Source organism: Lampetra fluviatilis, chromosome 41 (genome assembly GCF_964198595.1).
Source record: "Lampetra fluviatilis chromosome 41, kcLamFluv1.1, whole genome shotgun sequence".
NCBI lineage: Eukaryota > Metazoa > Chordata > Hyperoartia > Petromyzontiformes > Petromyzontidae > Lampetra > Lampetra fluviatilis.
In genome coordinates, this window is record NC_136315.1 from 3,368,982 (window position 1) to 3,395,600 (window position 26,619).

General features: G+C 53.7%; 1 protein-coding gene across 1 annotated transcript in view; it reads right to left on the bottom strand.

Moving 5' to 3' along the window:
- The window catches only part of LOC144946454 (dorsal-ventral patterning tolloid-like protein 1), a 48,888-nt gene extending 23,567 nt beyond the window's left edge, over positions 1-25,321 (bottom strand). The window contains exons 1-3 of the mRNA XM_078875339.1: positions 25,261-25,321; positions 17,052-17,700; positions 9,294-9,401 (exon numbers count right to left, since the gene is read on the bottom strand). Of these exons, the coding sequence (XP_078731465.1) occupies positions 9,294-9,401; positions 17,052-17,235 (292 nt within the window). The 5' untranslated portion in view covers positions 17,236-17,700; positions 25,261-25,321. The remainder of the gene's footprint in view (positions 1-9,293; positions 9,402-17,051; positions 17,701-25,260) is intronic.
- Between the last annotated feature and the right edge of the window lie 1,298 nt (positions 25,322-26,619).

Genomic DNA, 26,619 nt, shown 5'->3' on the forward strand with positions numbered 1-26,619 from the left:
TGGTATAAACATAGGCATTTTCGTTATTTTGTCTATCATGTGTATTAGAGCTTCCCTCCCCCTCTCTGTCCATTGTGTTGGCGTGTGCGGCAGTTGGCCGCTTGCGCATAATCGCTCCATTGTGTTGGCGTGTGCAGTAATTAGCCGCTTGCGCACAATCGCTTGCACGCCGTCGCCCACCCTTCTGGCCTCGCCCCCCCTCCCTCCCGATACGTTCCATTCATTGGCTACCATAGTCTGATGAGCTCCCCCCTCCCTCTCCTCCCCCCCTCAACTCGCTTTTAAGGGATTACATCTTGAATCATTGCCTCACTTGATGCAGCTAATCTGGCAGTGACGGTCCCACCTGATGACGGAGACTTGTGTTGCCTCCGAAACGTCGTGAATTTTTATTTTATTTTATTTTATTTTCATTCATTTTGATGTTTTACCTACGTGACTTTACCGAAAAAACCTAAGAACACGTTATGCATGCCGATGATTTGGAATAGCTGCTCATTCAGAGGAGGAGTTGGAGACGCTGCTGCTGAAACTGGAGCGTGCCACTAAGAGGTGGGGCCTTACCATCAGCCCCACCAAAACTAAGCACCTGCCTGGATATTTTGTACCATCGGACACTCCACCCCCACAACTCCCAATCGGTGATGGGGCAGTAGTGGAGAGAGTGGAGAGTTTCCCATACCTGGGCAGTGTGCTTATGACCGGCTCCAGCTAACAGCAGAGGTCTCACTCCGAATCAGCCACTTAGTGGCGAATGGTGGTTGTTATTGTTATTGTGGAGTGTGCCGTGGTGTAGCAGTGGCATAGCGATTAGCGCTACGAACCCGGCGTCCCGAGTTCGATTCGCGCTTACGGCCCAACACCAGTGACTGTTATCTGAACCGGTCCTGGGCCTCCTCTAGGTCGACTCAGTCTAAAATCAGTACCTAGTGCGGTGGGTAAACATCGCCACTGGGGAGACAAAGGCGTCCGGGCGTGGCGCTGTCCACCCACCCCTTCGTGTGCCATGCTGGCCTTCATCGGTGCTACTTGCTAACAGCACTTGTCCCAACGGTATGTTTAAGGGGGATCTTTGTCTTTGTTACTAGGAGCTCCTATTAAAATTCGGCCCGACACGTGAATGGGTGGTGTGGCTAGCACCACGCCCGGCCGCCTTTGTCTCGCAAATGTCTGAAGTAATATCGATGGCTCACCGATCGCAACAGGCCGCAACGTAAATTCATTTTCCAAATTTGGTAATCACGTTAAGTCCTCGCTTAACACGTGGTGTTCGCTTCACGCAGTTTTTACTCAAACACGGTTTTCGATGGAGTCGGGAGAGTGATGGTTTCATGGAATGATTTTCGCTACAACGCGGTTTTTCGCTGTAACGTGGTTCTCCCTTTCGGAATAACCCTTTTCGCACAACGCGTAATGCGCACCCGTTATAACGCGGAACGCGTGCCCGTTAGAACGCAGAGGGCGCGCCGTTATGCTTTCGCTTCACGCAGCCCTTATCGGGGACGCATCGACCACGTTCCGCTGTGCCCACAGGGACAACCCCACGATTAATAACTACGCAACACAAATCCTTACACCGCTAGAGTTTAGCTCACGACGCGCGCTACCAATTAGTAGCCTGGCCCGAGGCTTGCGCTGGGACGCAAGCTATTGGCGAGGGCTCTGGGAACCCACACAGACGCGCAACGCCGATTGTCTAAATATAAACAGGCAGCAGCAGCAGCAGCTGGTGCGCGCGAGTAAACACGGCGTGTTTATTCCTGTCGAGGTTCAGCAGGGCCCTGGTGAGGGAGGAGCAGGTGTCCACAGTGGCAGCCACGCTTCGATTAGGGGGGGAAGAGAAGGAGGGGTGAGGGGGGCAAGCGATGGGAGCGAGCGATGGGAGGCGCGGAGCGATGGGAGGCAGCGAGTGATGGAGCGAGGGAGTGATGGAGCGGGGGAGTGATGGTGTGATGAAGGTAGGCGCTGGGGTAAGTTAGCCGAGCAGTGGTGGAGTTGGGGGAGTGGTGGATTCATGGAGTGATGGAGCGAGGGAGTGATGGAGCGAGGGAGTGATGGAGCGAGGGAGTGATGGAGCGAGGGAGTGATGGAGCGAGGGAGTGATGGAGCGAGGGAGTGATGGAGCGAGGGAGTGATGGAGCGAGGGAGTGATGGAGCGAGGGAGTGATGCAGCGAGGGAGTGATGCAGCGAGGGAGTGATGGAGCGAGGGAGTGATGGAGCGAGGGAGTGATGGAGCGAGGGAGTGATGGAGCGAGGGAGTGATGGAGCGAGGGAGTGATGGAGCGAGGGAGTGATGGAGCGAGGGAGTGATGGAGCGAGGGAGTGATGGAGCGAGGGAGTGATGGAGCGAGGGAGTGATGGAGCGAGGGAGTGATGGAGCGAGGGAGTGATGGCGTACCACAGGCAGTCCCTGGTGGCCTCTAGTGCGGCCCCTGACAATACACAAATGGTGAAAACACCCCCCCCCTCCCCCCATCATTGTCATTGTGAAGCTGTCAAACCCCCAATGGTTTCAAATGTGTGACGGCCCTCAGAGTGATGATGTCTTATAGGGGAAAGTGTCTTATAGGGGAAAACATTGGTGCAGAACACTGCATTAGGTGATGGAGTAACATTGCCAGGGAGTGATGGAGTCGGGAGGGGGGGGAGGGTCCGGGGGGAGGCACGGGCGAGCTGGCAGGGGAGGAGTGAGGGGTGGAGTGAGAGGGGGGGAGTGAGGGGGAGGGAGTGAGGGGGGGGAGTGAGGGGGGGAGTGAGGGGGGGTTGAGTGAGGGGGGGGGGAGTGAGGGGGGGGAGTGAGAGCGGGGGGAGTGAGAGGGGGGGGGAGTGAGAGGGGGGGGAGTGAGGGGGGGGGGTGAGGGGGGGGGAGTGAGGGGGGGTTGAGTGAGGGGGGGGGGAGTGAGGGGGGGGGAGTGAGAGCGGGGGGAGTGAGAGGGAGGGGAGTGAGGGGGGGGGAGTGAGGGGGGGGGAGTGAGGGGGGGGGTGCAGAGTGAGTGTCGCGCTCCCTGCCGGCAGTGAGAGATACGCGCGGAGGTCCTCTCACTGGGAGCTCGCTCGAGCCGAGCGGATGAGATTCCATCAGCCTCGAGACAAACACGGCTCTCAAACAGCCATTCCCCCCACCCTTCTCCCCATCGCGTCTCCTCTGTGAGTGTGTGTTCGTGTGTCACACTGCGTCTATGAACGCGTGTATGCGTCCGCGTGTATGTCTGTGTGGCAGGGGGGGGGTGAGCGCACCGCGCTAGGAGCACTGGCCAACACCACCGGCGATCACCTGAACCGGTCCTGGGCCTCTCCTAGGTCCACTCAGCCTCAAAGGAGGACGTGGTGCGGTGTGTAAACATCGCCACTGGGGGGGGGGCACTTAAGGCGAAACGGGGGAATCTTCTTTTGTGTATATTCACGAGAGCGCGCGTGATTAAGTACGCGAGTCATCGTGTGTTTGTGTGTCCGAGTTTGTTGCGTGCGTGCGAATGATTGAGTGCGAGTGTGTGTGTTCGTGCGAGTGCGTAAAAAGAGTCCTCGTTTTATTGCGCGTATGAGCGTGCGTGCCGTAGCGCGGCCTTCGTAGGTGCTACTCGCTAACAGCACTTGCCCCTACAGTCTGTGAGGCTACGCGGGGGATCTTTGTCTTCGTAGGTGCTACTCGCTAACAGCACTTGCCCCAACAGTCTGTTGAGGCTACGCGGGGAACCTTTGCCTTTGGAGGGCGCCAGCGTGGCGCTTAGGGCGCTGCGGTGACCGCGTGTTCAATCCCCGCTTGCGGACAACATCGCTGACGACCATCGCCCACCCCCTCCCCTCCCTTAAGTCGACTCGGCCTCAAATTTAGTATCACGAAGGAGGCAAAAGGTGAAGAGGCGTGGGCCGTCGTCGGTGCGCGCCGGCGACAACACTTGCCCCCTACAGCCTCTTCAACGGCAACGCGGGGTGGGGGGGATGGGGTGTGGGGGGGGCATGTGGAGCGAATTAATCTCCGCAAAAATGGGAACCACATGGGGGTCTCGCGCTCGACCGCTTTGAAGGCCATCTTGGAGCGGCCGGATGGGGGCCGTGCCGAGATGATCAGTGGGGGGGGGGGGGTGCGCACGACGAGACGAGGAAGCGTCTCTCTGTGCGCGCGTCTCTCCGCTGTCAACGCGTCTCTCTGTCCACACGTCCCTCGCTCGGCCTCGCGAGACAGCGGCGAGGATGATTCATGGGTCCATGGGCCAAGGAAGGGGGTCCCGGGTCGGTACCACTCGGGGTGGCAAATGCTACTCGTGTCCACCATGAGCAGTGTCCACCATCAGCAGTGTCCACCACGTGCAGTGTCCACCACGTGCAGTGTCCACCACGAGCAGTGTCCACCATGAGCAGTGTCCACCATCAGCAGTGTCCACCACGAGCAGCAAGCGTATTGTTAATGTTGTCTGCGTTGTGTGACAACGTTCCCATTTGGTGTCTTGTCTCGTGGGGTGGATCATTCATCATCAGCAGCCACGGTCAATCCACTGAAGGTCTCTCACCATTGCCATCATCACTCCGTCTCCTTGGTCGACGTGCTCTTATTGCCAACTTAGTAGTATTTACACGCTTTTATTCTCACTGTCTGTTGTATCCTCAACTCTGTTGTCTGTTGTCGTATCCTCAAATCTTGTAACTCAATTTTAACCCACTTCCCAATGTGGTATCGACTGCAAACTTGGTATACGTATGTCATACTGATGATAGTACTATATGATATCGTTAAAAAAATTAAGCAATCTTTTTGAGTTCTTATGTTTCGGCTTAGGTCTAATTGTCCACGCTCAACTCACGTTGGCTGTAAATCACCACAGTGCCTTATGTTATGGCAAGCTTCGGGGCCACTTCCTGGAGTCGTGGAGTTCTGCCATTACTCGTACGATACATGTTTTAAAAAAAAAGTATTTTTAAATATCACTTATTTTTTTACAAAAAGGAATCCTCTATCTGGCACACGTCCGTACCATATTAACATGTTGCTGATAAAAGCTACCGCAACGCCCTTGCTATCACACAAAACCGTGATCTCATGATAAAATCCGTCAAGATAATCTTTGTTAGCGTCTTCCACCTTCGTTCGTACCAATAATCATTTTTGAGTGGGGTGTTGGGGGGGGGGTGCAAATGACTCATTGCGAACTAGGAGTGGCAGATGAGGATGTCTGTGGAGGAGGTTGGGTAACAACCGAGGAGGCCAGCTGTGAGTTCCCGTCTGGACGACTTCGGAACTGCGGGTGACTTTTGTCAATTCCTCGCAAAGTTGGGGAGACGAGGCCACGGGGGTTTTTGTTTTTAAATCCTTTATATTAAGTTCACTTGCTTGCTTGCTTGCTACGACCGTGCAAATCTTTCGGTCGTTTTTTAACCCACTTCCCGTGATCCAATCGAGCTGACATTTTGCACACAGACTCGTTGTGTGTGACAATTTCTTTTCGTGAAATTTTTTTTCCAAAATGTTACACTTTTTAGGTAAAAAAATATTATATTTAATTACCAATTGCTTAATGGTGGCAGGCAATCATCTGACCCATAGGTGGCAGCCATCTCAAGCCAGAGGACGAGAGGCCGCCCGTTTCAAAGACCAATGTGGGCTGGATTGTGGCCCATTGAACACGCATATAAAGGATTTATAGTGAAAAACTTTGTTTTTACGGGTTAATTTTTTTGTCCAGCTGGGACGGAGCGTGGCGACTCACGGAGACTCGCGCTCTGCGGGGCTGGTGGCCGGGTGAGGGCCGGAGATCCACGCGTTGGTACCAGGCGTTGATGTCCTCCTGCGCTACGGACCCGGTGGCCCGAGTTCGATTCCCGCTCACGGCCAACACCAGTGACGATTATCTGAACCGGTCCTGGACCTCCTGCCCTAGGTCGACTCAGCCTCAAATGAGTACCTGGTGCGGTGTGCAAACAATGTCACTGGGGAGAAATTTTGTGCCGGGCGTGGTGCTGGCCACCCACCACCTCGTGCGCCGTGCCGGCCTTCATAGGTGCTCGCTAACAGCACTTGCTCCGAAATTCTGTTAAGGTTTTACAGGGGATCTTTGAGTGTGAATGTTTGTTAGAGCATGAGTGCGTGGAGTTTGTATTATCTCCCCCTGTTCTGCAGAATGTGAGCGAGTGCGTGGAGTTTGTATGATCTCCCCCTGTTCTGCAGAACGTGAGCGAGTGTGTGGAGTTTGTATGATCTCCCCCTGTTCTGCAGAACGTGAGCGAGTGTGTGGAGTTTGTATGATCTCCCCCTGTTCTGCAGAACGTGAGCGAGTGTGTGGAGTTTGTATTATCTCCCCCTGTTCTGCAGGGTGTGATCGAGTGCGTGGAGTTTGTATGATCTCCCCCTGTTCTGCAGGGTGTGATCGAGTGCGTGGAGTTTGTATGATCTCCCCCTGTTCTACAGAACGTGATCGAGTGCATGGAGTTTGTATGATCTCCCCCTGTTCTACAGGGTGTGATCGAGTGCGTGGAGTTTGTATGATCTCCCCCTGTTCTACAGAACGTGATCGAGTGCGTGGAGTTTGTATGATCTCCCCCTGTTCTGCAGGGTGTGATCGAGTGCGTGGAGTTTGTATGATCTCCCCCTGTTCTGCAGGGTGTGATCGAGTGCGTGGAGTTTGTATGATCTCCCCCTGGTCTCCGAGAGTTTCCCTCCGGGCCCTGCAATTTGCTCCCCATAACTAAACAACAGCCAAAACAACAGCACGCAATGTACCGCACGCACATGCCATTGATCAACAACAACAAAACACATCCCAAAGCTGAAAACGTGATGGGCGAATGACTCGATTGGGATCACACAGCGGCAGCAGCAGCTCCCATACTAAAAGAGAGTCTTCGAGTGTGGCTCTTCAGGGTATACGAGTGAGTCGTAGTAGCATCATGGATGTGGCTTTTACAATCGAGATTGTGTAGACTTGCACGGCGGACGCGATGCCAAGAACTCAAAACTGGAAGACCAAAAGAAAACGGGCACCCCTCCCCCCGCAACCCCCCCTCACCCCCACTCACCACCACCCCCCCCTCAATACTACTCACCACCCCCCCTCACCCTCGCCCCTCACCCCCACTCACCACCACCCCTCACCACCCCCCCTCACCACCCCCCCCTCACCCCCGCCCCTCACCCCCAACTCTCACCACCCCCCTCACCCCCGCCCCTCACCCCCACTCCCCAGCGAGTCCACGACGGCGATGACGTCACACAGAGGAATAGCGAAGCTCCTGCGGAGTGCTGTGAGAGCCGTTGTGGAGAGTGGTGGGGTGAGTGGTGAGGTGAGTGGTGAGGTGAGTGGTGAGGTGGGTGGTGAGGTGGGTGGTGAGGTGGGTGGTGAGGTGGGTGGTGAGGTGAGTGGTGAGGTGGGTGGTGAGGTGGGTGGTGAGGTGAGTGGTGAGGTGAGTGGTGAGGTGGGTGGTGAGGTGGGTGGTGAGGTGGGTGGTGAGGTGGGTGGTGAGGTGGGTGGTGAGGTGAGTGGTGAGGTGGGTGGTGAGGTGGGTGGTGAGGTGAGTGGTGAGGTGAGTGGTGAGGTGAGTGGTGAGGTGGGTGGTGAGGGGAGTGGTGAGGTGAGTGATGAGGTGAGTGGTGAGGTGAGTGGTGAGGTGAATGGTGAGGTGAGTGGTGAGGTGAGTGGTGAGGTGGGTGATGAGGTGAGTGGTGAGGTGAGTGGTGAGGTGAGTGGTGAGGTGAGTGGTGAGGTGAGTGGTGAGGTGAGTGGTGAGGTGAGTGGTGAGGTGGGTGGCGAGGTGGGTGGCGAGGTGGGTGGTGAGGTGGGTGGTGAGGTGGGTGGTGAGGTGAGTGGTGAGGTGAGTGGTGAGGTGAGTGGTGAGGTGAGTGGTGAGTGGTGAGTGGTGAGGTGACTGGTGAGGTGAGTGGCGAGGTGGGTGGTGAGGTGGGTGGTGAGGTGAGTGGTGAGGTGAGTGGTGAGGTGAGTGGTGAGGTGAGTGGTGAGGTGGGTGGTGAGGTGGGTGGTGAGGTGGGTGGTGAGGTGAGTGGTGAGGTGGGTGGTGAGTGATGAGGTGAGTGGTGAGGTGAGTGGTGAGGTGGGTGGTGAGGTGAGTGGTAAGGTGGGTGGTGAGGTGAGTGGTGAGGTGGGTGGTGAGGTGAGTGGTGAGGTGGGTGGTGAGGTGGGTGGTGAGGTGGATGGTGAGGTGGGTGGTGAGGTGAGTGGTGAGGTGGGTGGTGAGGTGAGTGGTGAGGTGAGTGGTGAGGTGAGTGGTGAGGTGAGTGGTGAGGTGAGTGGTGAGGTGAGTGGTGAGGTGGGTGGCGAGGTGGGTGGCGAGGTGGGTGGTGAGGTGGGTGGTGAGGTGGGTGGTGAGGTGAGTGGTGAGGTGAGTGGTGAGGTGAGTGGTGAGGTGAGTGGTGAGTGGTGAGTGGTGAGGTGACTGGTGAGGTGAGTGGCGAGGTGGGTGGTGAGGTGGGTGGTGAGGTGAGTGGTGAGGTGAGTGGTGAGGTGAGTGGTGAGGTGAGTGGTGAGGTGGGTGGTGAGGTGGGTGGTGAGGTGGGTGGTGAGGTGAGTGGTGAGGTGGGTGGTGAGTGATGAGGTGAGTGGTGAGGTGAGTGGTGAGGTGGGTGGTGAGGTGAGTGGTAAGGTGGGTGGTGAGGTGAGTGGTGAGGTGGGTGGTGAGGTGAGTGGTGAGGTGGGTGGTGAGGTGGGTGGTGAGGTGGATGGTGAGGTGGGTGGTGAGGTGAGTGGTGAGGTGGGTGGTGAGGTGAGTGGTGAGGTGGGTGGTGAGGTGAGTGGTGAGGTGGGTGGTGAGGTGGGTGGTGAGGTGGGTGGTGAGGTGAGTGGTGAGGTGGGTGGTGAGGTGGGTGGTGAGGTGGGTGGTGAGGTGGGTGGTGAGGTGGGTGGTGAGGGTAGCAGTGAGGATGTTGGTAAGGGGGTGACGGTGAGGTTGTGGTGGGAGATCGAGTGCAGTGGTGGTGAGGCAAAATGGTGAGGGGTAGAGTAAAGTGGTGGTGGCGAGTGTTAGTCTAAGGTGGTGGTGGCGAGTGTTAGCGTGAGGTGGTGGTGGTGGTGGCGAGTGGTAGAGTGAGGTGGTGGTGATTGGTAGCGCAAGGTGGTGGTGGTGAGTGTTAGCGCGAGGTGGTGGTGGTGGCGAGTGGTAGAGTGAGGTGGTGGTGGTGGCGAGTGGTAGAGTGAGGTGGTGGTGATTGGTAGCGCAAGGTGGTGGTGGTGAGTGTTAGCGTGAGGTGGTGGTGGCGAGTGGTAGAGTGAGGTGGTGGTGGTGGCGAGTGGTCGTATGAGGTGGTGGTGGTGGTGAGTGTTAGCGCGAGGCGGCGGTGAGGAGCTCGTACCCGTGGTGAGCTCCCCGCGTGCCCTCCGCGTGGAGTTGGCTCGCGCCGCGGGCAGCCTCAGGAACCTCAGGTCGCGCTCGTCCAGGGCAACGTCCCCGATGAACGCAGCTGCCGTGGAAACGGGGGGAGGGGGGGGTGTAGGGGGGGGCACAGGGGTCAAACTCACCAGCAGTAAAGGGGAGCTGTGACCCACCAACCCTCACATTCATAGACAGGCCAAGGCGAGGCACGCCTTGCCCGGTGTGTTCTCATATCACGCGGCGGTAGTTGCGTTCCTGAAGGACACCGCGTTCGGGGAAAAAAAAAAAAAATCGCGTGATAGTAAATCGATGAATATTACACGGTAAGGAGCGGTCAGCGATAATGGGGTTGAGATTGTGTACGGAGGCCGGACGAATACTGAGGATGTGGGTGGCATCTGGCAGCTGTCCTCTTCGAGCGATGCTCCGTGGAGGCAGCCGCTACGGCCGCTCATTGCTGCTCGCGCTGCGACGTAGTTCCGTTCGCTCGATCGCGTTATAGCCAGATCGCATCCGCGTTCTAAAAACCGCGTTCCCTAATACATTCATTGCGTTATGTCAAATTCGAATCCGCGTTCTAAAAACCGCGTTCCCTAATACATTCATTGCGTTATATCCAATTCGAATCCGCGTTCTAAAAACCGCGTTCCCTAATACATTCATTGCCTTATGTCCAATTCGCGTTGTGAATACAGCCCGCATATCTGTTCACCACTCTGCTACCACTCTCTCCCCTCCACCACTCGCTCCCCTCCAGCATTATGGAGGGGTCGCGGGGGGGGGGGATGGGAGCGGCGAGCAGGGTGGTGAGGAGCGTAGTGAGGAGGCGGGGGATTGGTGAGGAGGGTGTTGAGTGGTAGTGCAGCGGTTAGCGCACTGCGCTACGAACCCGCCGACCCGAGTTGGATTCCTGCCTTTGTTTACCACACACGTCTACACGCGCGCACACGTGTACACACACACACGCGTGTACACACACACACGCGTGTACACACACACGTGTACAAACACACACGTGTACAAACACACACGTGTACACACACACACGCATACACGCACACACGCGTACATGCGTACACGCGTACACACGTGTACACACACGTGCGCGCAGGTCGGGTGGACTGCGTTGCCCCCGTCCACCACACAGCCCAGGCGTGCCGGCACCGCACTCGCACCTCGCATCCTCATCTCTGCAGCCCTAATGGCCACGTGGTGGTGGTGGCGATGATGGTGGTGGCGATGGTGGTGGTGGCGATGGTGGTGGTGGCGATGGTGGTGGTGGCGATAGTGGCGATGATGGTGGTGGCGATGATGGTGGTGGCGATGATGGTGGTGGTGGCGATGATGGTGGTGGCGATGATGGTAGTGGTGGCGACGATGGTGGTGGCGACGATGATGAACGGCCGTGCGGCGGGTGGAATGCTGCCGCTCGTTCCGAGCCGGTGTAGGTGCGGAGAACAGGGTGGAAACTATGTTGAAAAACAACCAAATGTTAATGGAATTTTGTAACAGTATATATTTTATATTTCCTTTGCAATTTTTTTTTTGCCGTATCGGCGTCACGTCCAGAGATAAATAATCCATTAGGAACCCTCAAAAAATAATCCCAAACTTCCAGAACAGCGGAACACCACGATATTAAGAGAACGGTCTGTGGAAGTGAATATCCCAGAACCGCTTCCGAGATTCTTTCGAGCAGCTTCCTTAGCCAACATAAGGGGGGTAGGACTGTCGCACACACCCTGCTGCAACGTGACCGTCCCTCGCCCGAACAGTCACACCCCATGTTTTTTTATCCTCAGAGCTGGAGTTTAGCCAAAATAAGTCCGGAACGAAATTGTACGCGTTGGTTACCGGGCTGGGACCCATCAAAACTTCCTGCACTAGAGAAACCGGTTTAATCACAACTCGGCATCTGTGAGTCTATGGATCTCTGTGAGCCTATGGGTCTTCTATGCGAGTCTATGGGTCTATGTGTGAGTCTATGGGTCTATGTGTGAGTCTATGGGCCTCTGTGTGAGTCTGTGGGTCTCTCTGCGAGTTTCTGGATCTCTCTGTGAATCTACGGGTCTCTATGCGAGTCTATGGGTCTCTGTGCGAGTCTATGGGTTTCTATGCGAGTCTATGGGTCTCTATGCGAGTCTATGGGTCTCGGTGTGAGTCTATGGGTCTCGGTGTGAGTCTTTGGGTCTCTATAGGAGTCGATGTGTGTCTGTGTGAAGCTATGGGCCTCTGTTTGAGTCTATGGGTCTCTATATTAGTCTATGGGTCTCTATATGAGTCTACGGGCCTCTGTGCGAGTCTACGGGCCTCTGTGCGAGTCTACGGGCCTCTGTCGAGTCTATGGGCCTCTGTGTGAGTCTTTGGGTCTCTGTTAGAGTCTATGGGTCTTTGTGTGAATCTATGGGTCTCTGTGCGAATCTATGGTGACCGGGCTGATACCATCAACTCGCTACGCCAGATAACCCGGATTAGCCACAGGCTGTGCGGCTAAACCAGATTGGAACCCAGGCCCTCTCTCTCTCTCTCGGCAGTGCCGACTCCCACACTCTGCCCTGTGGGCCACCTGGCCCTAAATGAACATCCGAAATGTTAATATCGGGTCATTCAAGGTCGCTCAGAGAAAGCATTGAGAGGAACCGTACTATGGAGCATCACGTACACACGTCTGTGCGTGTGTGCGAATGTATCCGTCTGTGCGCGTGTCCGTGACATTGATGTTTAAGTGCGTGTGTGTCTGTGTCGAGTCAGTCTCAAATGAGTACGGTGTGTAGTAAACATCGCCACTCGGAAATACAAAGTGCGGCCGGGCGTGGTGCTGGCCACCCACCCCCTCGTGTGCCGTGCCGGCCTTCATGTGTTCGCTAACAGCACTTGCCCCATAAGTTTGTTGAGGCTACACGGGGGACCTTTGTCTTTTGTTGAGTCGTGAAATAAAACTGTGAGCTGTGTGGGATGTAGTTGTTTTTGTTCCGATTGCTTTTTGATTGATTACTAACTTTATTCACTTTTGCTTTGGTCAGTGTAGGGTAAGGGTAGGGTAAGTGTGGGTAAGTGTAGGAGGTTAATAAGGGGGAATGCTTCATGTACAGGGGAAGCCGATTCCAGCGAAGAGACGCAACTAGATAAAATAATTCAAAGCGGAATTGGGCACAGAGAGAGAAGGAGGGACGGAGCGACTTGGAGAAGATTGGGAACGAAGAGTCAGGGGGAGACATGGAAGGGGATTAGTTGCAGGACAACTTGCGATGAGATCACGGAGGCCCACGAATCAGAAGCCCGCTGCGAGACAGAGCAACGGACGCACCGACAGGCCACGCCGTTTCCTGCTTGAGCATTGCAGCCTTGGTGCTCACTCGCAGCGTGGGATGGCATCCCCTGTGTGCACAGCTCGAAACCACTGGTGGAAATTCCACATTCCTAGATCCGTGGGGTGGGGAGGGGGGGTTGTCTGGGGGTAGGTCTATCCACGGGACAACCCACTGTTGACTTCCCATGAAAAGCGGTACTTATTGTATCATCCCCAGATGGGGATGATGAGCTCAGTCGTCAAGCCCCCCCCGCCCCAGCCTGGATTGGAACTCGTGACCTTGCGATTGCGAGCCGCTCGCTCTGCCCCCAAGCCTCCTGTGTCATTAGCCGCGTGCCAACAGAGACCTGGCGACCGTGACGCAACGATGACTCACGCGTGCGCGATGAGGCGAGCGTATGCCCCACTCTCTGGGGCTCGGGGATGTACGTACGTACGTAAGTGTGTTGAACCTCGTTTGCACCGTACGTAGCCAACCGTACTAATCGTAGGTGCGGGGTGAAGGACAACAAACTGAACACGAAAAGTAGTCTATGGATCCCTGTGTGAGTCTGTGGGTTTCTATGCGAGTCTATGGGTCTCTCTGTGAGTTTCTGGATCTCTCTGTGAATCTACGGGTCTCTCTGTGAATATCCGGGTCTCTATGCGAGTCTATGGGTCTCTATGCGAGTCTATGGGTCTCTATGCGAGTCTATGGGTCTCTATGCGAATCTATGGGTTTGTGAGCCTATTCGTCTCTGTGTAAGTCTATGGGCATATATGTGAGTCTATGGGTCTCTGTGTGAGGTTATGCATCTCTGTGCGAGTCTGTGGGTCTCTCTGCGAGTTTCTGGATCTCTCTGTGAATTTACGGATCTCTATGCGGGTCTATGGGTCTCTATGCGAGTCTATAGTTTGAAGAAATTCGTTTGAAATCGAGATGGTTTAAAAGTGCACAGCTCCAGTGGCTTCCTATTATCAAAAGAGCGTTCCAGACGGCCGCAGAAGCGCATCGGAAAGCGCGCGATGCGGTGACCGCCGCCTCTGTTCGATGGCCAGCCAGAAACGCTGCTGCGAGGATGAGCGCTTGAGTTCGCGTGAGGGTTTAGGTTCCTTGACGAGATCAGCGAGGTGTTGTGGTTCGTTTGTGGCAAGCAGTTTGTGTGTAACGAGTGACGCACCGAGTCACACTCCTCGGAGACAATGCACACGCGTGTCACCCCCCCGTCACGTGTCACCTCCTCGCGTGTCACCCAGTCACGTGTCACCCAGTCACGTGTCACCCAGTCACGTGTCACTCCCTCGTGTGTCACCCAGTCACGTGTCACCCCCCTCGCGTGTGGTGCGCGCCAGGGGCCGAATGTCACGCATCGCGTATCTCTCACACACGTGCGCGCGCACTCTGTCTCACACACGAACACAAAGCCAAAGACCTCGTCCTCCCGTACAGCCTGTAACGGACTGTCGGGGCAAATGCTGTTAGCGAGCAGCACCTATGAAGGCCAGCACAGCACACGAGGGGGTGGGTGGGTGGCCAGCACCACGCCCGGCTGCCTCGTCTCCCCAACGCTGATTTGTACACACCGCAACAGGTAATTATTTAAAGCTGAGAGAGGGCCTAGGGCAGGCCCAGCGATAAATCAGACTTCGGGTCGCCGCTTGGGTCAGCGCGCTGCACCTGCGAACCCCGCGACCCCAGTTCGCTTCCGGCTCGGGGCCAACGTCAGCGACGAACGTCTGAACCGGTCCCTGGCTGGTCGAGCTTCAAAGCTCAATAGCGTCTTCAGACCGACCCGACCCCGACCCACGGGTCACCAACTCCGACCCACTGGTCACCAACTCCGACCCCACGGGTCACCAACTCCGACCCCACGGGTCACCAACTCCGACCCCACGGGTCACCAACTCTGACCCCACGGGTCACCAACTCTGACCCACGGGTCACCAACTCTGACCCCACGGGTCACCAACTCTGACCCCACGGGTCACCAACTCTGACCCCACGGGTCCCCAACTCCGACCCACGGGTCACCAACTCTGACCCCACGGGTCACCAACTCCGACCCACGGGTCACCAACTCTGACCCCACGGGTCACCAACTCCGACCCACGGGTCACCAACTCTGACCCCACGGGTCCCCAACTCCGACCCACGGGTCACCAACTCCGACCCCACGGGTCCCAACTCCGACTCCACCGGTCCCCAACTCCGACCCACGGGTTCCAACTCCGACCCCACGGGTCCCAACCCCGACCCACGGGTCACCAACTCCGAACCCACCAGTCCCCAACTCCAAAGCCGACCCACGGTGACCCGTCACGGAGACTCGTGCTCGCCAATTCCTCATCGCACGGCGAGGACCCGATCTCGTTTCTATCCACGCAGGGCCGGCGGCCTTCACGCGATGCGCCTGACATAGCTCACAAGAGGGCGGCACAGAATGTAAGCGATGTACACAGCAGGCAGTGACCGTGCGGTCTCACTCTGTGCGCCGCGCCCACCTCCCACCACCAACCACGCCGCAGGCCACCTCTCACGTCTCTCTCCGCATCACCCTCACCACCGTCTCCTACCCCACCGAGCTCGTACGTCAACAATAACCTGGGCTCGACTCAAGACGCGCGTTTACACTCCGCCCGTCTCGTGCTGTTTGTTGCTGCCCGCTTGGCGTTTTGGACCTTTTGCGCCGACTGAGCTGTGCAACGACTGTGCCAAGTGTACAACAACATGCGAATGGATGGGCCAAATCATCCCAGTGAAAGCAAGACCCTCCTATATAAAGAGTCTTATAGTCATTATAATAATTATTATAATAATTATTATAATTATTATAATAATTATTCTAAAAGCTCAGCCTGAATTTTATCCCAGGTTCTCCATAGAGTAGCCTGCGTCTTCTTAAGCAGCAATTACATCTTAGAGTGGAGAGAGAGGGGGAGGGAGGGGGGGGGGAGATGGGGAGAGAGAAGCACGGGTGTAGAGGGAGAGATAGGGAGAGAGAGAGCGACATGGAGTAGGGAGAGAGGGGGTAGAGAGAGAGGGGGGGCAGAGAGGGGGCAGAGAGAGAGAAGGGGGGCAGAGAGGGGGGTAGAGAGAGAGGGGGGGCAGAGAGGGGGGGTAGAGAGAGAGGGAAGGGGTAAGGATAGCAGAACGTGAAATATTTTGCGAAATCTTTCATTTAAAAAAATGGGGGGGGGGGGTTACATAAAGCAAAGCATTAAAAAAAACGAAATGATGAACGAAGCAAAGTGCCGACTACACCGAGCATCTTATTGTTTCCTCTGATTGTAAAAAAGAAGAGAGGGGAGAGGGGGGAGAGAGAGGGGGGAGAGTTATGGCACTGAGAGAGTGCGGCCAGCTGTGAGAGGAGCGAGATGGAGAGAATTCCCCGGGGAGGAGGCAACGAGAGATGGGAGCGTGGGGGGAGAGCGCGGGGAGAGGGGGGAGGGGGGGAGGAAGGGGGGAGCGGAGAGGAGCCACATTCCTAAGACTCGGCACAGCGAGCGATGCCGACATGATAACACACATCATGTACTCACACACTCACACACATAACACACTAACACACATACACTAACTCACACACACTAACACACATACACTAACACACACTCACACACATAACACTCCTAACACACATACACTAACACACATAATGTACTCACACACTCACACACATAACACACTAACACACATACACTAACACACAATGTACTCACACACTCACACACATAACACACTAACACACATACACTAATACACACACACTAACACACATACACTAACACACACTCACACACATAACACTCCTAACACACATACACTAACACACATAATGTACTCACACACATAACACACTAACACACATACACTAACACACATAATGTACTCACACACTCACACACATAACACACTAACACACATACACTAACACACAATGTACTCACACACTCACACACATAACACACTAACACACATACACTAACACACGCGCCTAATACTGCCCCTCAACACACATCCTAACACTCAATAGAAATACAAAGTTTAAATTTCGATTTAAAGCTTTCGTGACTGCAAGGATTCATCTTCTTGATTCTTTCGGTAAAGTTACGTAGAAGGGAAATAATAAAATAATAAAAATAAAACATAATAAAATAATTCTCACGACGTTTCGGCTACAACGCAAGCAGCCGTCCTCAGGTGAAGAAAACCTTTCTTTATTATTTTATTATTTCCCTTCTACGTGACTTTACCGAAAGAATCAAGCAGAGAAATACAAAGGTCGCCTTTTGACGGCAAGAGTTGCGGCTTGCGCAATGTTAGCTGCGGGCCGGGGAATCGAACCCAGGTAGCCGCGTTCGCGGTCAACCACTGCGCCACCGCTCCCCACCACCACCACCACCGAGCCAGATCAATAGTAGCTCCCGCATGCCCCCCTCTCGTCTCACCGGCCTTGCAGGGGTCCCTGTAGTCGATGCCATCCTCGCCGTCGTCGGAGTAGAGATGCCCAGGGTCACCTAGGTCACCTAGGTCACCAGGGTCACCTGGGTCCCCCCAAGACTCCACGCCACCGCCTCCCCGCGCCGACAGCAGCAGCAGCAGCAGGAGGAGGAGCAGGGGAGGCGTCGTCATGGCAACCAGGTGCGTGGATGCGACTCCAGGTGACCGGGCGCGGAGCTCCACGGAGACTCTCCAAGCGAAGTTCTCCAAAACAAAAACCTCTCAGCGGCTCTCTCTAACTCTCTCCCTCGGTCTCTCAGCGTCTCTTCCTGGACGCGCTTCGCTCGCTGGAGCTCTCAATTTCTCTTTCGACTCCGACTCCACTTGGAGCTCTCCCACTCGCGCCGCCTCTTCCTCGGATTCCTCCCAAACTCTCAACCGAGTCTCCACAGAGCTCTTTAACCGCCCCTCCTCCTTCCTCCTCCTCTCTCGCCGTCTCTTCCTGTAATGCGTTCCACAATCCACGTGTATCCCCCGGAGCTATCGGATTCTCTTGCCCGACTCCAGCCGGAGCTCTCCACCACTCTTCACGGTCTCTCCCTGGAGCTGCGTCTCTCTCCGTTGACTCTTCAGCTCTCCCGGTTTCTCCCCAAGGCACTAGGACAAGGATCAGAGTCTGGTGTAAATGCGGGCACGACCCTTTGCGGGTATCTCCCGGGGTGGTCTCTCCAAGAGATTCTCGGTGATTCTTGCCGAGTCTCTGCGGGACTCTAAAGAGTTGCTCCGAATCGCCCCCTGGACACACTTTCTCCCTCTCTCTCTCTCCGAATCATGGCGAGCAGATTTAAGTAGGAGGGGGGCGCGTGGGAGGAGCCGCGGCTCCGCATCTCTAAATCACATCTCCCATGCGTCATCGCGACATGTGTGTTACGAAAGCGAACGATTTGTGACCTCAACTCACCACGACCACCGTCACCATCGACATGGAGATGAATCACTTCTCATGTCGTGACCATTCATCGACCATCATAAACAGCAACTACCGTTGCTCATCATCATGAACACTGAATCATCATTACTCTCATGAGCATTCATTTTCAACGATCGTCATCATCGCCATCCTCATGATGGAGATTTAATCGTATTTACCGTCGTGAGCAATTATCATCAACCACCATCATTAATCATCGTAGTCTATTCCTTGGTGTTGTTATCGATTAAGGTGGTTGTTGTTGAAGGTGGTTGTTGTTGAAGGTGGTTGTTGTTGGTGGTGTTTGTGCACCACTGCAAACGTAGGAGTGGGCAGCATCACCAACACCACCACCAGTTAATCCCGTTAATTGCCGGACTAGAGAACGCTTTAACATACAGGGGGCGAGGGATGCGGCTTAGAATCCGGAGAGTATGGTGACTCACCCATGTAGGTAGTCACGGATAACCAAGAGCATCACGGATAACCAAGAGCATCACGGATAACACAGGGCATCACGGATAACGCAGTGCATCACGGATAACCAAGAGCATCACGGATAACACAGTGCATCGCGGATAACACAGTGCATCACGGATAACCCAGTGCATCACGGATAACCCAGTGCATCACGGATAACCCAGTGCATCACGGATAACACAGGGCATCACGGATAACACAGTGCATCACGGATAACCCAGTGCATCACGGATAACCCAGTGCATCACGGATAACACAGGGCATCACGGATAACACAGTGCATCACGGATAACACAGTGCATCACGGATAACACAGGGCATCACGGATAACACAGTGCATCACGGATAACCCAGTGCATCACGGATAACACAGTGCATCACGGATAACACAGTGCATCACGGATAACCCAGTGCATCACGGATAACCCAGTGCATCACGGATAACACAGTGCATCACGGATAACACAGGGCATCACGGATAACACAGTGCATCACGGATAACACAGGGCATCACGGATAACACAGTGCATCACGGATAACACAGTGCATCACGGATAACACAGTGCATCACGGATAACACAGGGCATCACGGATAACACAGTGCATCACGGATAACAGTGCATCACGGATAACACAGGGCATCACGGATAACACAGGGCATCACGGATAACACAGTGCATCACGGATAACACAGTGCATCACGGATAACACAGTGCATCACGGATAACACAGGGCATCACGGATAACACAGTGCATCACGGATAACACAGTGCATCGCGGATAACACAGTGCATCACGGATAACACAGTGCATCACGGATAACACAGGGCATCACGGATAACACAGGGCATCACGGATAACACAGTGCATCACGGATAACCCAGTGCATCACGGATAACACAGGGCATCACGGATAACACAGTGCATCACGGATAACACAGTGCATCACGGATAACCCAGTGCATCACGGATAACACAGTGCATCACGGATAACAGTGCATCACGGATAACACAGTGCATCGCGGATAACACAGTGCATCACGGATAACACAGTGCATCACGGATAACCCAGTGCATCACGGATAACACAGGGCATCACGGATAACACAGTGCATCACGGATAACACAGTGCATCACGGATAACACAGTGCATCACGGATAACACAGTGCATCACGGATAACACAGTGCATCGCGGATAACACAGTGCATCACGGATAACACAGTGCATCACGGATAACCCAGTGCATCACGGATAACACAGGGCATCACGGATAACACAGTGCATCACGGATAACACAGTGCATCACGGATAACCCAGTGCATCACGGATAACACAGGGCATCACGGATAACACAGGGCATCACGGATAACACAGTGCATCACGGATAACCCAGTGCATCACGGATAACACAGTGCATCACGGATAACACAGTGCATCACGGATAACCCAGTGCATCACGGATAACCCAGTGCATCACGGATAACACAGGGCATCACGGATAACACAGTGCATCACGGATAACACAGTGCATCACGGATAACACAGTGCATCACGGATAACACAGTGCATCACGGATAACAGTGCATCACGGATAACACAGTGCATCACGGATAACACAGTGCATCACGGATAACACAGTGCATCACGGATAACACAGTGCATCACGGATAACACAGTGCATCACGGATAACACAGGGCATCACGGATAACACAGTGCATCACGGATAACACAGTGCATCACGGATAACACAGTGCATCACGGATAACACAGTGCATCACGGATAACCCAGTGCATCACGGATAACACAGGGCATCACGGATAACACAGTGCATCACGGATAACACAGTGCATCACGGATAACACAGTGCATCACGGATAACAGTGCATCACGGATAACACAGTGCATCACGGATAACACAGTGCATCACGGATAACAGTGCATCACGGATAACACAGTGCATCACGGATAACACAGTGCATCACGGATAACACAGTGCATCACGGATAACACAGTGCATCACGGATAACACAGGGCATCACGGATAACACAGTGCATCACGGATAACACAGTGCATCACGGATAACACAGGGCATCACGGATAACACAGTGCATCACGGATAACACAGTGCATCACGGATAACACAGTGCATCACGGATAACACAGTGCATCACGGATAACACAGTGCATCACGGATAACACAGGGCATCACGGATAACACAGTGCATCACGGATAACACAGTGCATCACGGATAACACAGGGCATCACGGATAACACAGTGCATCACGGATAACCCAGTGCATCACGGATAACACAGTGCATCACGGATAACACAGTGCATCACGGATAACACAGGGCATCACGGATAACACAGGGCATCACGGATAACACAGGGCATCACGGATAACCCAGTGCATCACGGATAACACAGTGCATCACGGATAACACAGTGCATCACGGATAACACAGGGCATCACGGATAACACAGTGCATCACGGATAACACAGTGCATCACGGATAACACAGGGCATCACGGATAACACAGGGCATCACGGATAACACAGGGCATCACGGATAACCCAGTGCATCACGGATAACACAGGGCATCACGGATAACACAGTGCATCACGGATAACACAGTGCATCACGGATAACACAGGGCATCACGGATAACACAGTGCATCACGGATAACACAGGGCATCACGGATAACACAGTGCATCACGGATAACACAGGGCATCACGGATAACCCAGTGCATCACGGATAACACAGTGCATCACGGATAACCCAGTGCATCACGGATAACACAGGGCATCACGGATAACACAGTGCATCACGGATAACACAGGGCATCACGGATAACCCAGTGCATCACGGATAACACAGTGCATCACGGATAACACAGGGCATCACGGATAACACAGTGCATCACGGATAACACAGGGCATCACGGATAACACAGTGCATCACGGATAACACAGGGCATCACGGATAACACAGTGCATCACGGATAACACAGGGCATCACGGATAACACAGGGCATCACGGATAACACAGGGCATCACGGATAACACAGTGCATCACGGATAACACAGTGCATCACGGATAACACAGTGCATCACGGATAACCCAGTGCATCACGGATAACACAGGGCATCACGGATAACACAGTGCATCACGGATAACACAGTGCACCACGGATAACCCAGTGCATCACGGATAACACAGGGCATCACGGATAACACAGTGCATCACGGATAACACAGTGCATCACGGATAACACAGGGCATCACGGATAACACAGTGCATCACGGATAACACAGTGCACCACGGATAACCCAGTGCATCACGGATAACACAGGGCATCACGGATAACACAGTGCATCACGGATAACACAGTGCACCACGGATAACACAGGGCATCACGGATAACACAGGGCATCACGGATAACACAGTGCATCACGGATAACACAGGGCATCACGGATAACACAGTGCATCACGGATAACACAGTGCACCACGGATAACCCAGTGCATCACGGATAACCCAGTGCATCACGGATAACACAGTGCATCACGGATAACACAGTGCATCACGGATAACACAGGGCATCACGGATAACACAGTGCATCACGGATAACACAGTGCACCACGGATAACCCAGTGCATCACGGATAACACAGGGCATCACGGATAACACAGTGCATCACGGATAACCAAGAGCATCACGGATAACACAGTGCATCACGGATAACACAGTGCATCACGGATAACACAGGGCATCACGGATAACACAGTGCATCACGGATAACCAAGAGCATCACGGATAACACAGTGCATCACGGATAACACAGGGCATCACGGATAACACAGTGCATCACGGATAACCAAGAGCATCACGGATAACACAGTGCATCACGGATAACACAGGGCATCACGGATAACAGTGCATCACGGATAACCAAGAGCATCACGGATAACACAGTGCATCACGGATAACACAGTGCATCACGGATAACACAGGGCATCACGGATAACACAGTGCATCACGGATAACACAGGGCATCACGGATAACACAGTGCATCACGGATAACACAGTGCATCACGGATAACACAGGGCATCACGGATAACACAGTGCATCACGGATAACACAGTGCATCACGGATAACACAGTGCATCACGGATAACACAGGGCATCACGGATAACCCAGTGCATCACGGATAACACAGTGCATCACGGATAACACAGTGCATCATGGATAACCAGTCTATCCTAGCCGTCTGTTCTCAGACACGCGCCTCGAGTCGATACGAAGCAAAGCATGAGAACAGCTCCGCTTTGCCGGTGTCTCTCTGTGTCTCTCTTGTGTCTACCCGTGTCTCTCCGTGTCTCGTTGTCATTGTGTTTATCTGCGTCTCTGCATCTCTATGCCTCTGTATCTAGGGGCCATCCATTTAGTAGGTACGCACAAATCTGTCAAAACTTGACCCCTCCCTGTACACACGCGTACTTTTTACACCCTCCACCCCACACCTGCGTACGTATGCTTGACGCACCCCCCCTCCCCCCGAATTACAAGATTCATGCTGCCAGCTATGGCTGCAAAGTTTGGTCGTACATGTTGTGGATATCGTTTATTGTTAAATTTGAATCACTGTTCCTATGATCACTGTGACATTGTTTTTATCGCTTTATTTTGGTGATTTCAAAGACGTTTTGGTTTATCCATATTTGTTTGTTCTAGTACAGACAGAGTTAGACTAATACCTTTAATCTAAATTGTCTTATGGTTCTTATTGTTTTATTCGCATCCCACTGGGATTTTTGCACACAGCGTTGACATATGGTGGTTTTTTTCTGGAAGACTTTGCTGTTTTTTCCTGGATTTTTCTGTTTGCGTATAGTCACTTTAACATGTTTCTTGTTCAAGTTTTTGTTTGTTGCGGTTGCACCCGATTCAAGAGCCGAATGGCTCACAGGGATATACCTAATAAATGAAACTGAAATGAACTGAAAATTAGATGAGCCAAGAACGTCTGTTTGTGTGTCACGCGCGTGACGTCACTCCACATGCCGCACCCGCCCCCCCCGTCATTAATATTCATGAGCGGGTAGATTTTTACACTCACGCAGATGGTCGAGCGGAAATAAATTTATTTTTCGCAAATTCGCTTTAAGTTTGACGTTTTCTTCATTGAAAGTGAATATAAAATGTAATTCTACGCAGCAACAAAGTAGATGTATGCTTCTACATTATGGTAAAATAGACATTTCTCGGTGATTTTCCAGATATTTTATCGAACTCCAATTTATTTCAACACCAGCGACCGAAAGCAAAAGAGAATAAAGTATGAGAGCAGTGAATTTGAACAAATTGAAGGCCAGTTATATGCAGTGCGAAAGTGACATTAATTGAGTTGTTTTATGACATAGTTTCGTGCAGAAATCACTGCCATTCAATTGAAACAAGATACAATTATACTCTGCTCATTTTTTTCGTAAATATTACAGCTTCCGTCCTAAGACGGGCAAAAATAGGCTCGTCCTATAGAACGACAGATATTTAATCCACGCAGAAACGATCAAGGAGTAATAATATTAACGTATTTAAGCAAACCGATAATCCACCGCCGGACTTCCTAACTCATTTGAAGGCCAATGTAGACACATTATTATCGAGGCTTCACCCCCCCCCCCCATTTCCTATGCGTACATTGTCAGTAGACCCCCCCCCCCATACACAAGCGTAGGCATTTGGGTTAGCCCCCCACTCCCCACTCCATGCGTACGTACTGAATGGATGGCCCCCTATCTTTGTCTCTCGGTCACTCCGTCCGTCTGAATGTCGGTCTTTGTCCATCTGTCCCTGTGTCTGTCTGCCTGTCGTTCGCGGTATCTTTGTTTCCTGCCTCTGTCTCCATGAACCTCTCTGCCTCTCTCGACCGTGGGAGGGCTCACGGAGTTTATAACTCCCAGCATAATCTCACCATCGATCGCCATCATCATATCGTCACTGCATCGTTCTACGTATCGTATCCCCATCATCATGATTAACTTCACAATTATCACAACGTAATCACCATCGTCCGATCGTAACTTTGCCATCATCCTTACCACCACTATCATCATCATAATCATCATCATCATATCATTACGTAATTATCACGATCACAATCATCCCGATTCGCCGGGACGCGGCGGGCAGAGCCACGTCTCACGTCTCGACTCCGAGCCGCGATCTCTTCCCGGGCGGAGGGAGAGGGGTTGGAGAGCCGAGACGGAGCCGAGAGGGAGCCGCCGCCGGCTCTCTGCAGCAGACGATGGGAGCCGCACTCAGCAACAGCGAGACCGTGGGGGGGGGGGGGCAGAGAGGGGAGATGACGAGAAGACGGAGCAAGTGGCAGCAGCAGCAGCAGGAGATCGAGCTACAGAAAAGCAACGGAGCACGAGGAGTTGAAGTGAGCAGGAGACGGACGGAGGAGCGTCGGGAGGAGCAGAGAAAGGAGCTCAAGAGGAGATGGAGACGCAACAGGCGGGAGCAGGCAGAGCACGGAGCAGAGCTGAAGCGGGAGGTGAAGTTAGCAGCAGATGGAGGCGCAACAGGCGGGGGGGGGGGAGAACAAGGAGAGGAACGGGAGACGGAGCAGTCACTGGAGAAGGATGAGTTGGGAGCAGGAGGAACACGGGCAGGGAGATGGAGCAGATGGAGGCGGAGGCTCCACTCGGGCCGGGGTGAGATGAGCGGAGCGCGGCGTTAACCTGGAGCCACGCGGAGTGATGGAGCCGCGATGTTGAACTCTCTCCTCCTCCTACACTCCAGCCAAATGATTCTCGCGGTCACGTGACGCGGCTCGCCGCCCGGCCGGGGGGAGGGGCGCAGCGCCACATGGGCATTTAAAGGGGCTCGACATGTGGGTGGGTGCGGTTGGGGTTCTATAGTGGTAGGGGTGCTGTAGTGGTAGGGGTTCTAAAGTGGTAGGGGTTCTGTAGTGGTAGGGGTTCTAAAGTGGTAGGGGTTCTGTAGTGGTAGGGGTTCTAAAGTGGTAGGGGTTCTAAAGTGGTAGGGGTTCTGTAGTGGTAGGGGTTCTAAAGTGGTAGGGGTTCTAAAGTGGTAGGGGTTCTGTAGTGGTAGGGGTTCTAAAGTGGTAGGGGTTCTAAAGTGGTAAAGGTTCTGTAGTGGTAGGGGTTCTGTAGTGGTAGGGGTTCTAAAGTGGTAGGGGTTCTAAAGTGGTAGGGGTTCTAAAGTAGATCTTTGTCTTTGTGGTAGGGAATTCTGTGTGTGTGTGTGGTAGGGCTTCTATAGTGGTATGGGTGTGTGGTAGGGGTTTTATAGTGGTAGGGGTTCTGCGTGTGTTATCGGCGTAAGGCACTACCACGAGTAACAAGTCACATAACAATACAATGTTATTGTACTGCACCTACTATTTGTCCCGTTACAATCACATTAACACCCCCAGCTACGACCAGGCCTACCTCAACCCCTATCACCACCCCAACCCCTATCACTACCCCTACCCCAATCCCCATCACTACCCCAACCCCTATCACTACCCCAACCCCTATCACTACCCCAACCCCTATCACTACCCCAACCCCTATCACTACCCCTACCCCAACCCCCATCACTACCCCAACCCCTATCACTACCCCAACCCCTATCAGTACTCCAACCCCTATCACTACCACAACCCCTATCACTACCCAACCTCTATCACCACCCCAAACCCTATCACTACTCCAACCCCTATCACTACCCCAACCCCTATCACTACCCCAACCCCTATCACTACCCCAACCCCTACCACTACCCCAACCCCTATCACTACCCCAACCCCCATCACTACCCCAACCCCCATCACTACCCCAACCCCTATCACTACCCCAACCCCTATCACTACCCCAACCCCTATCACTACCCCAACCCCTATCACTACCCCAACCCCCATCACTACCCCAACCCCCATCACTACCCCAACCCCTATCACTACCCCAACCCCTACCACTACCCCAACCCCTATCACTACCCCAACCCCTATCACTACCCCTAACGCTACCCAACCCCTATCAATACCCCAACCCCTATCACTACCCAAACCCTATCAATACCCCAACCCCTAT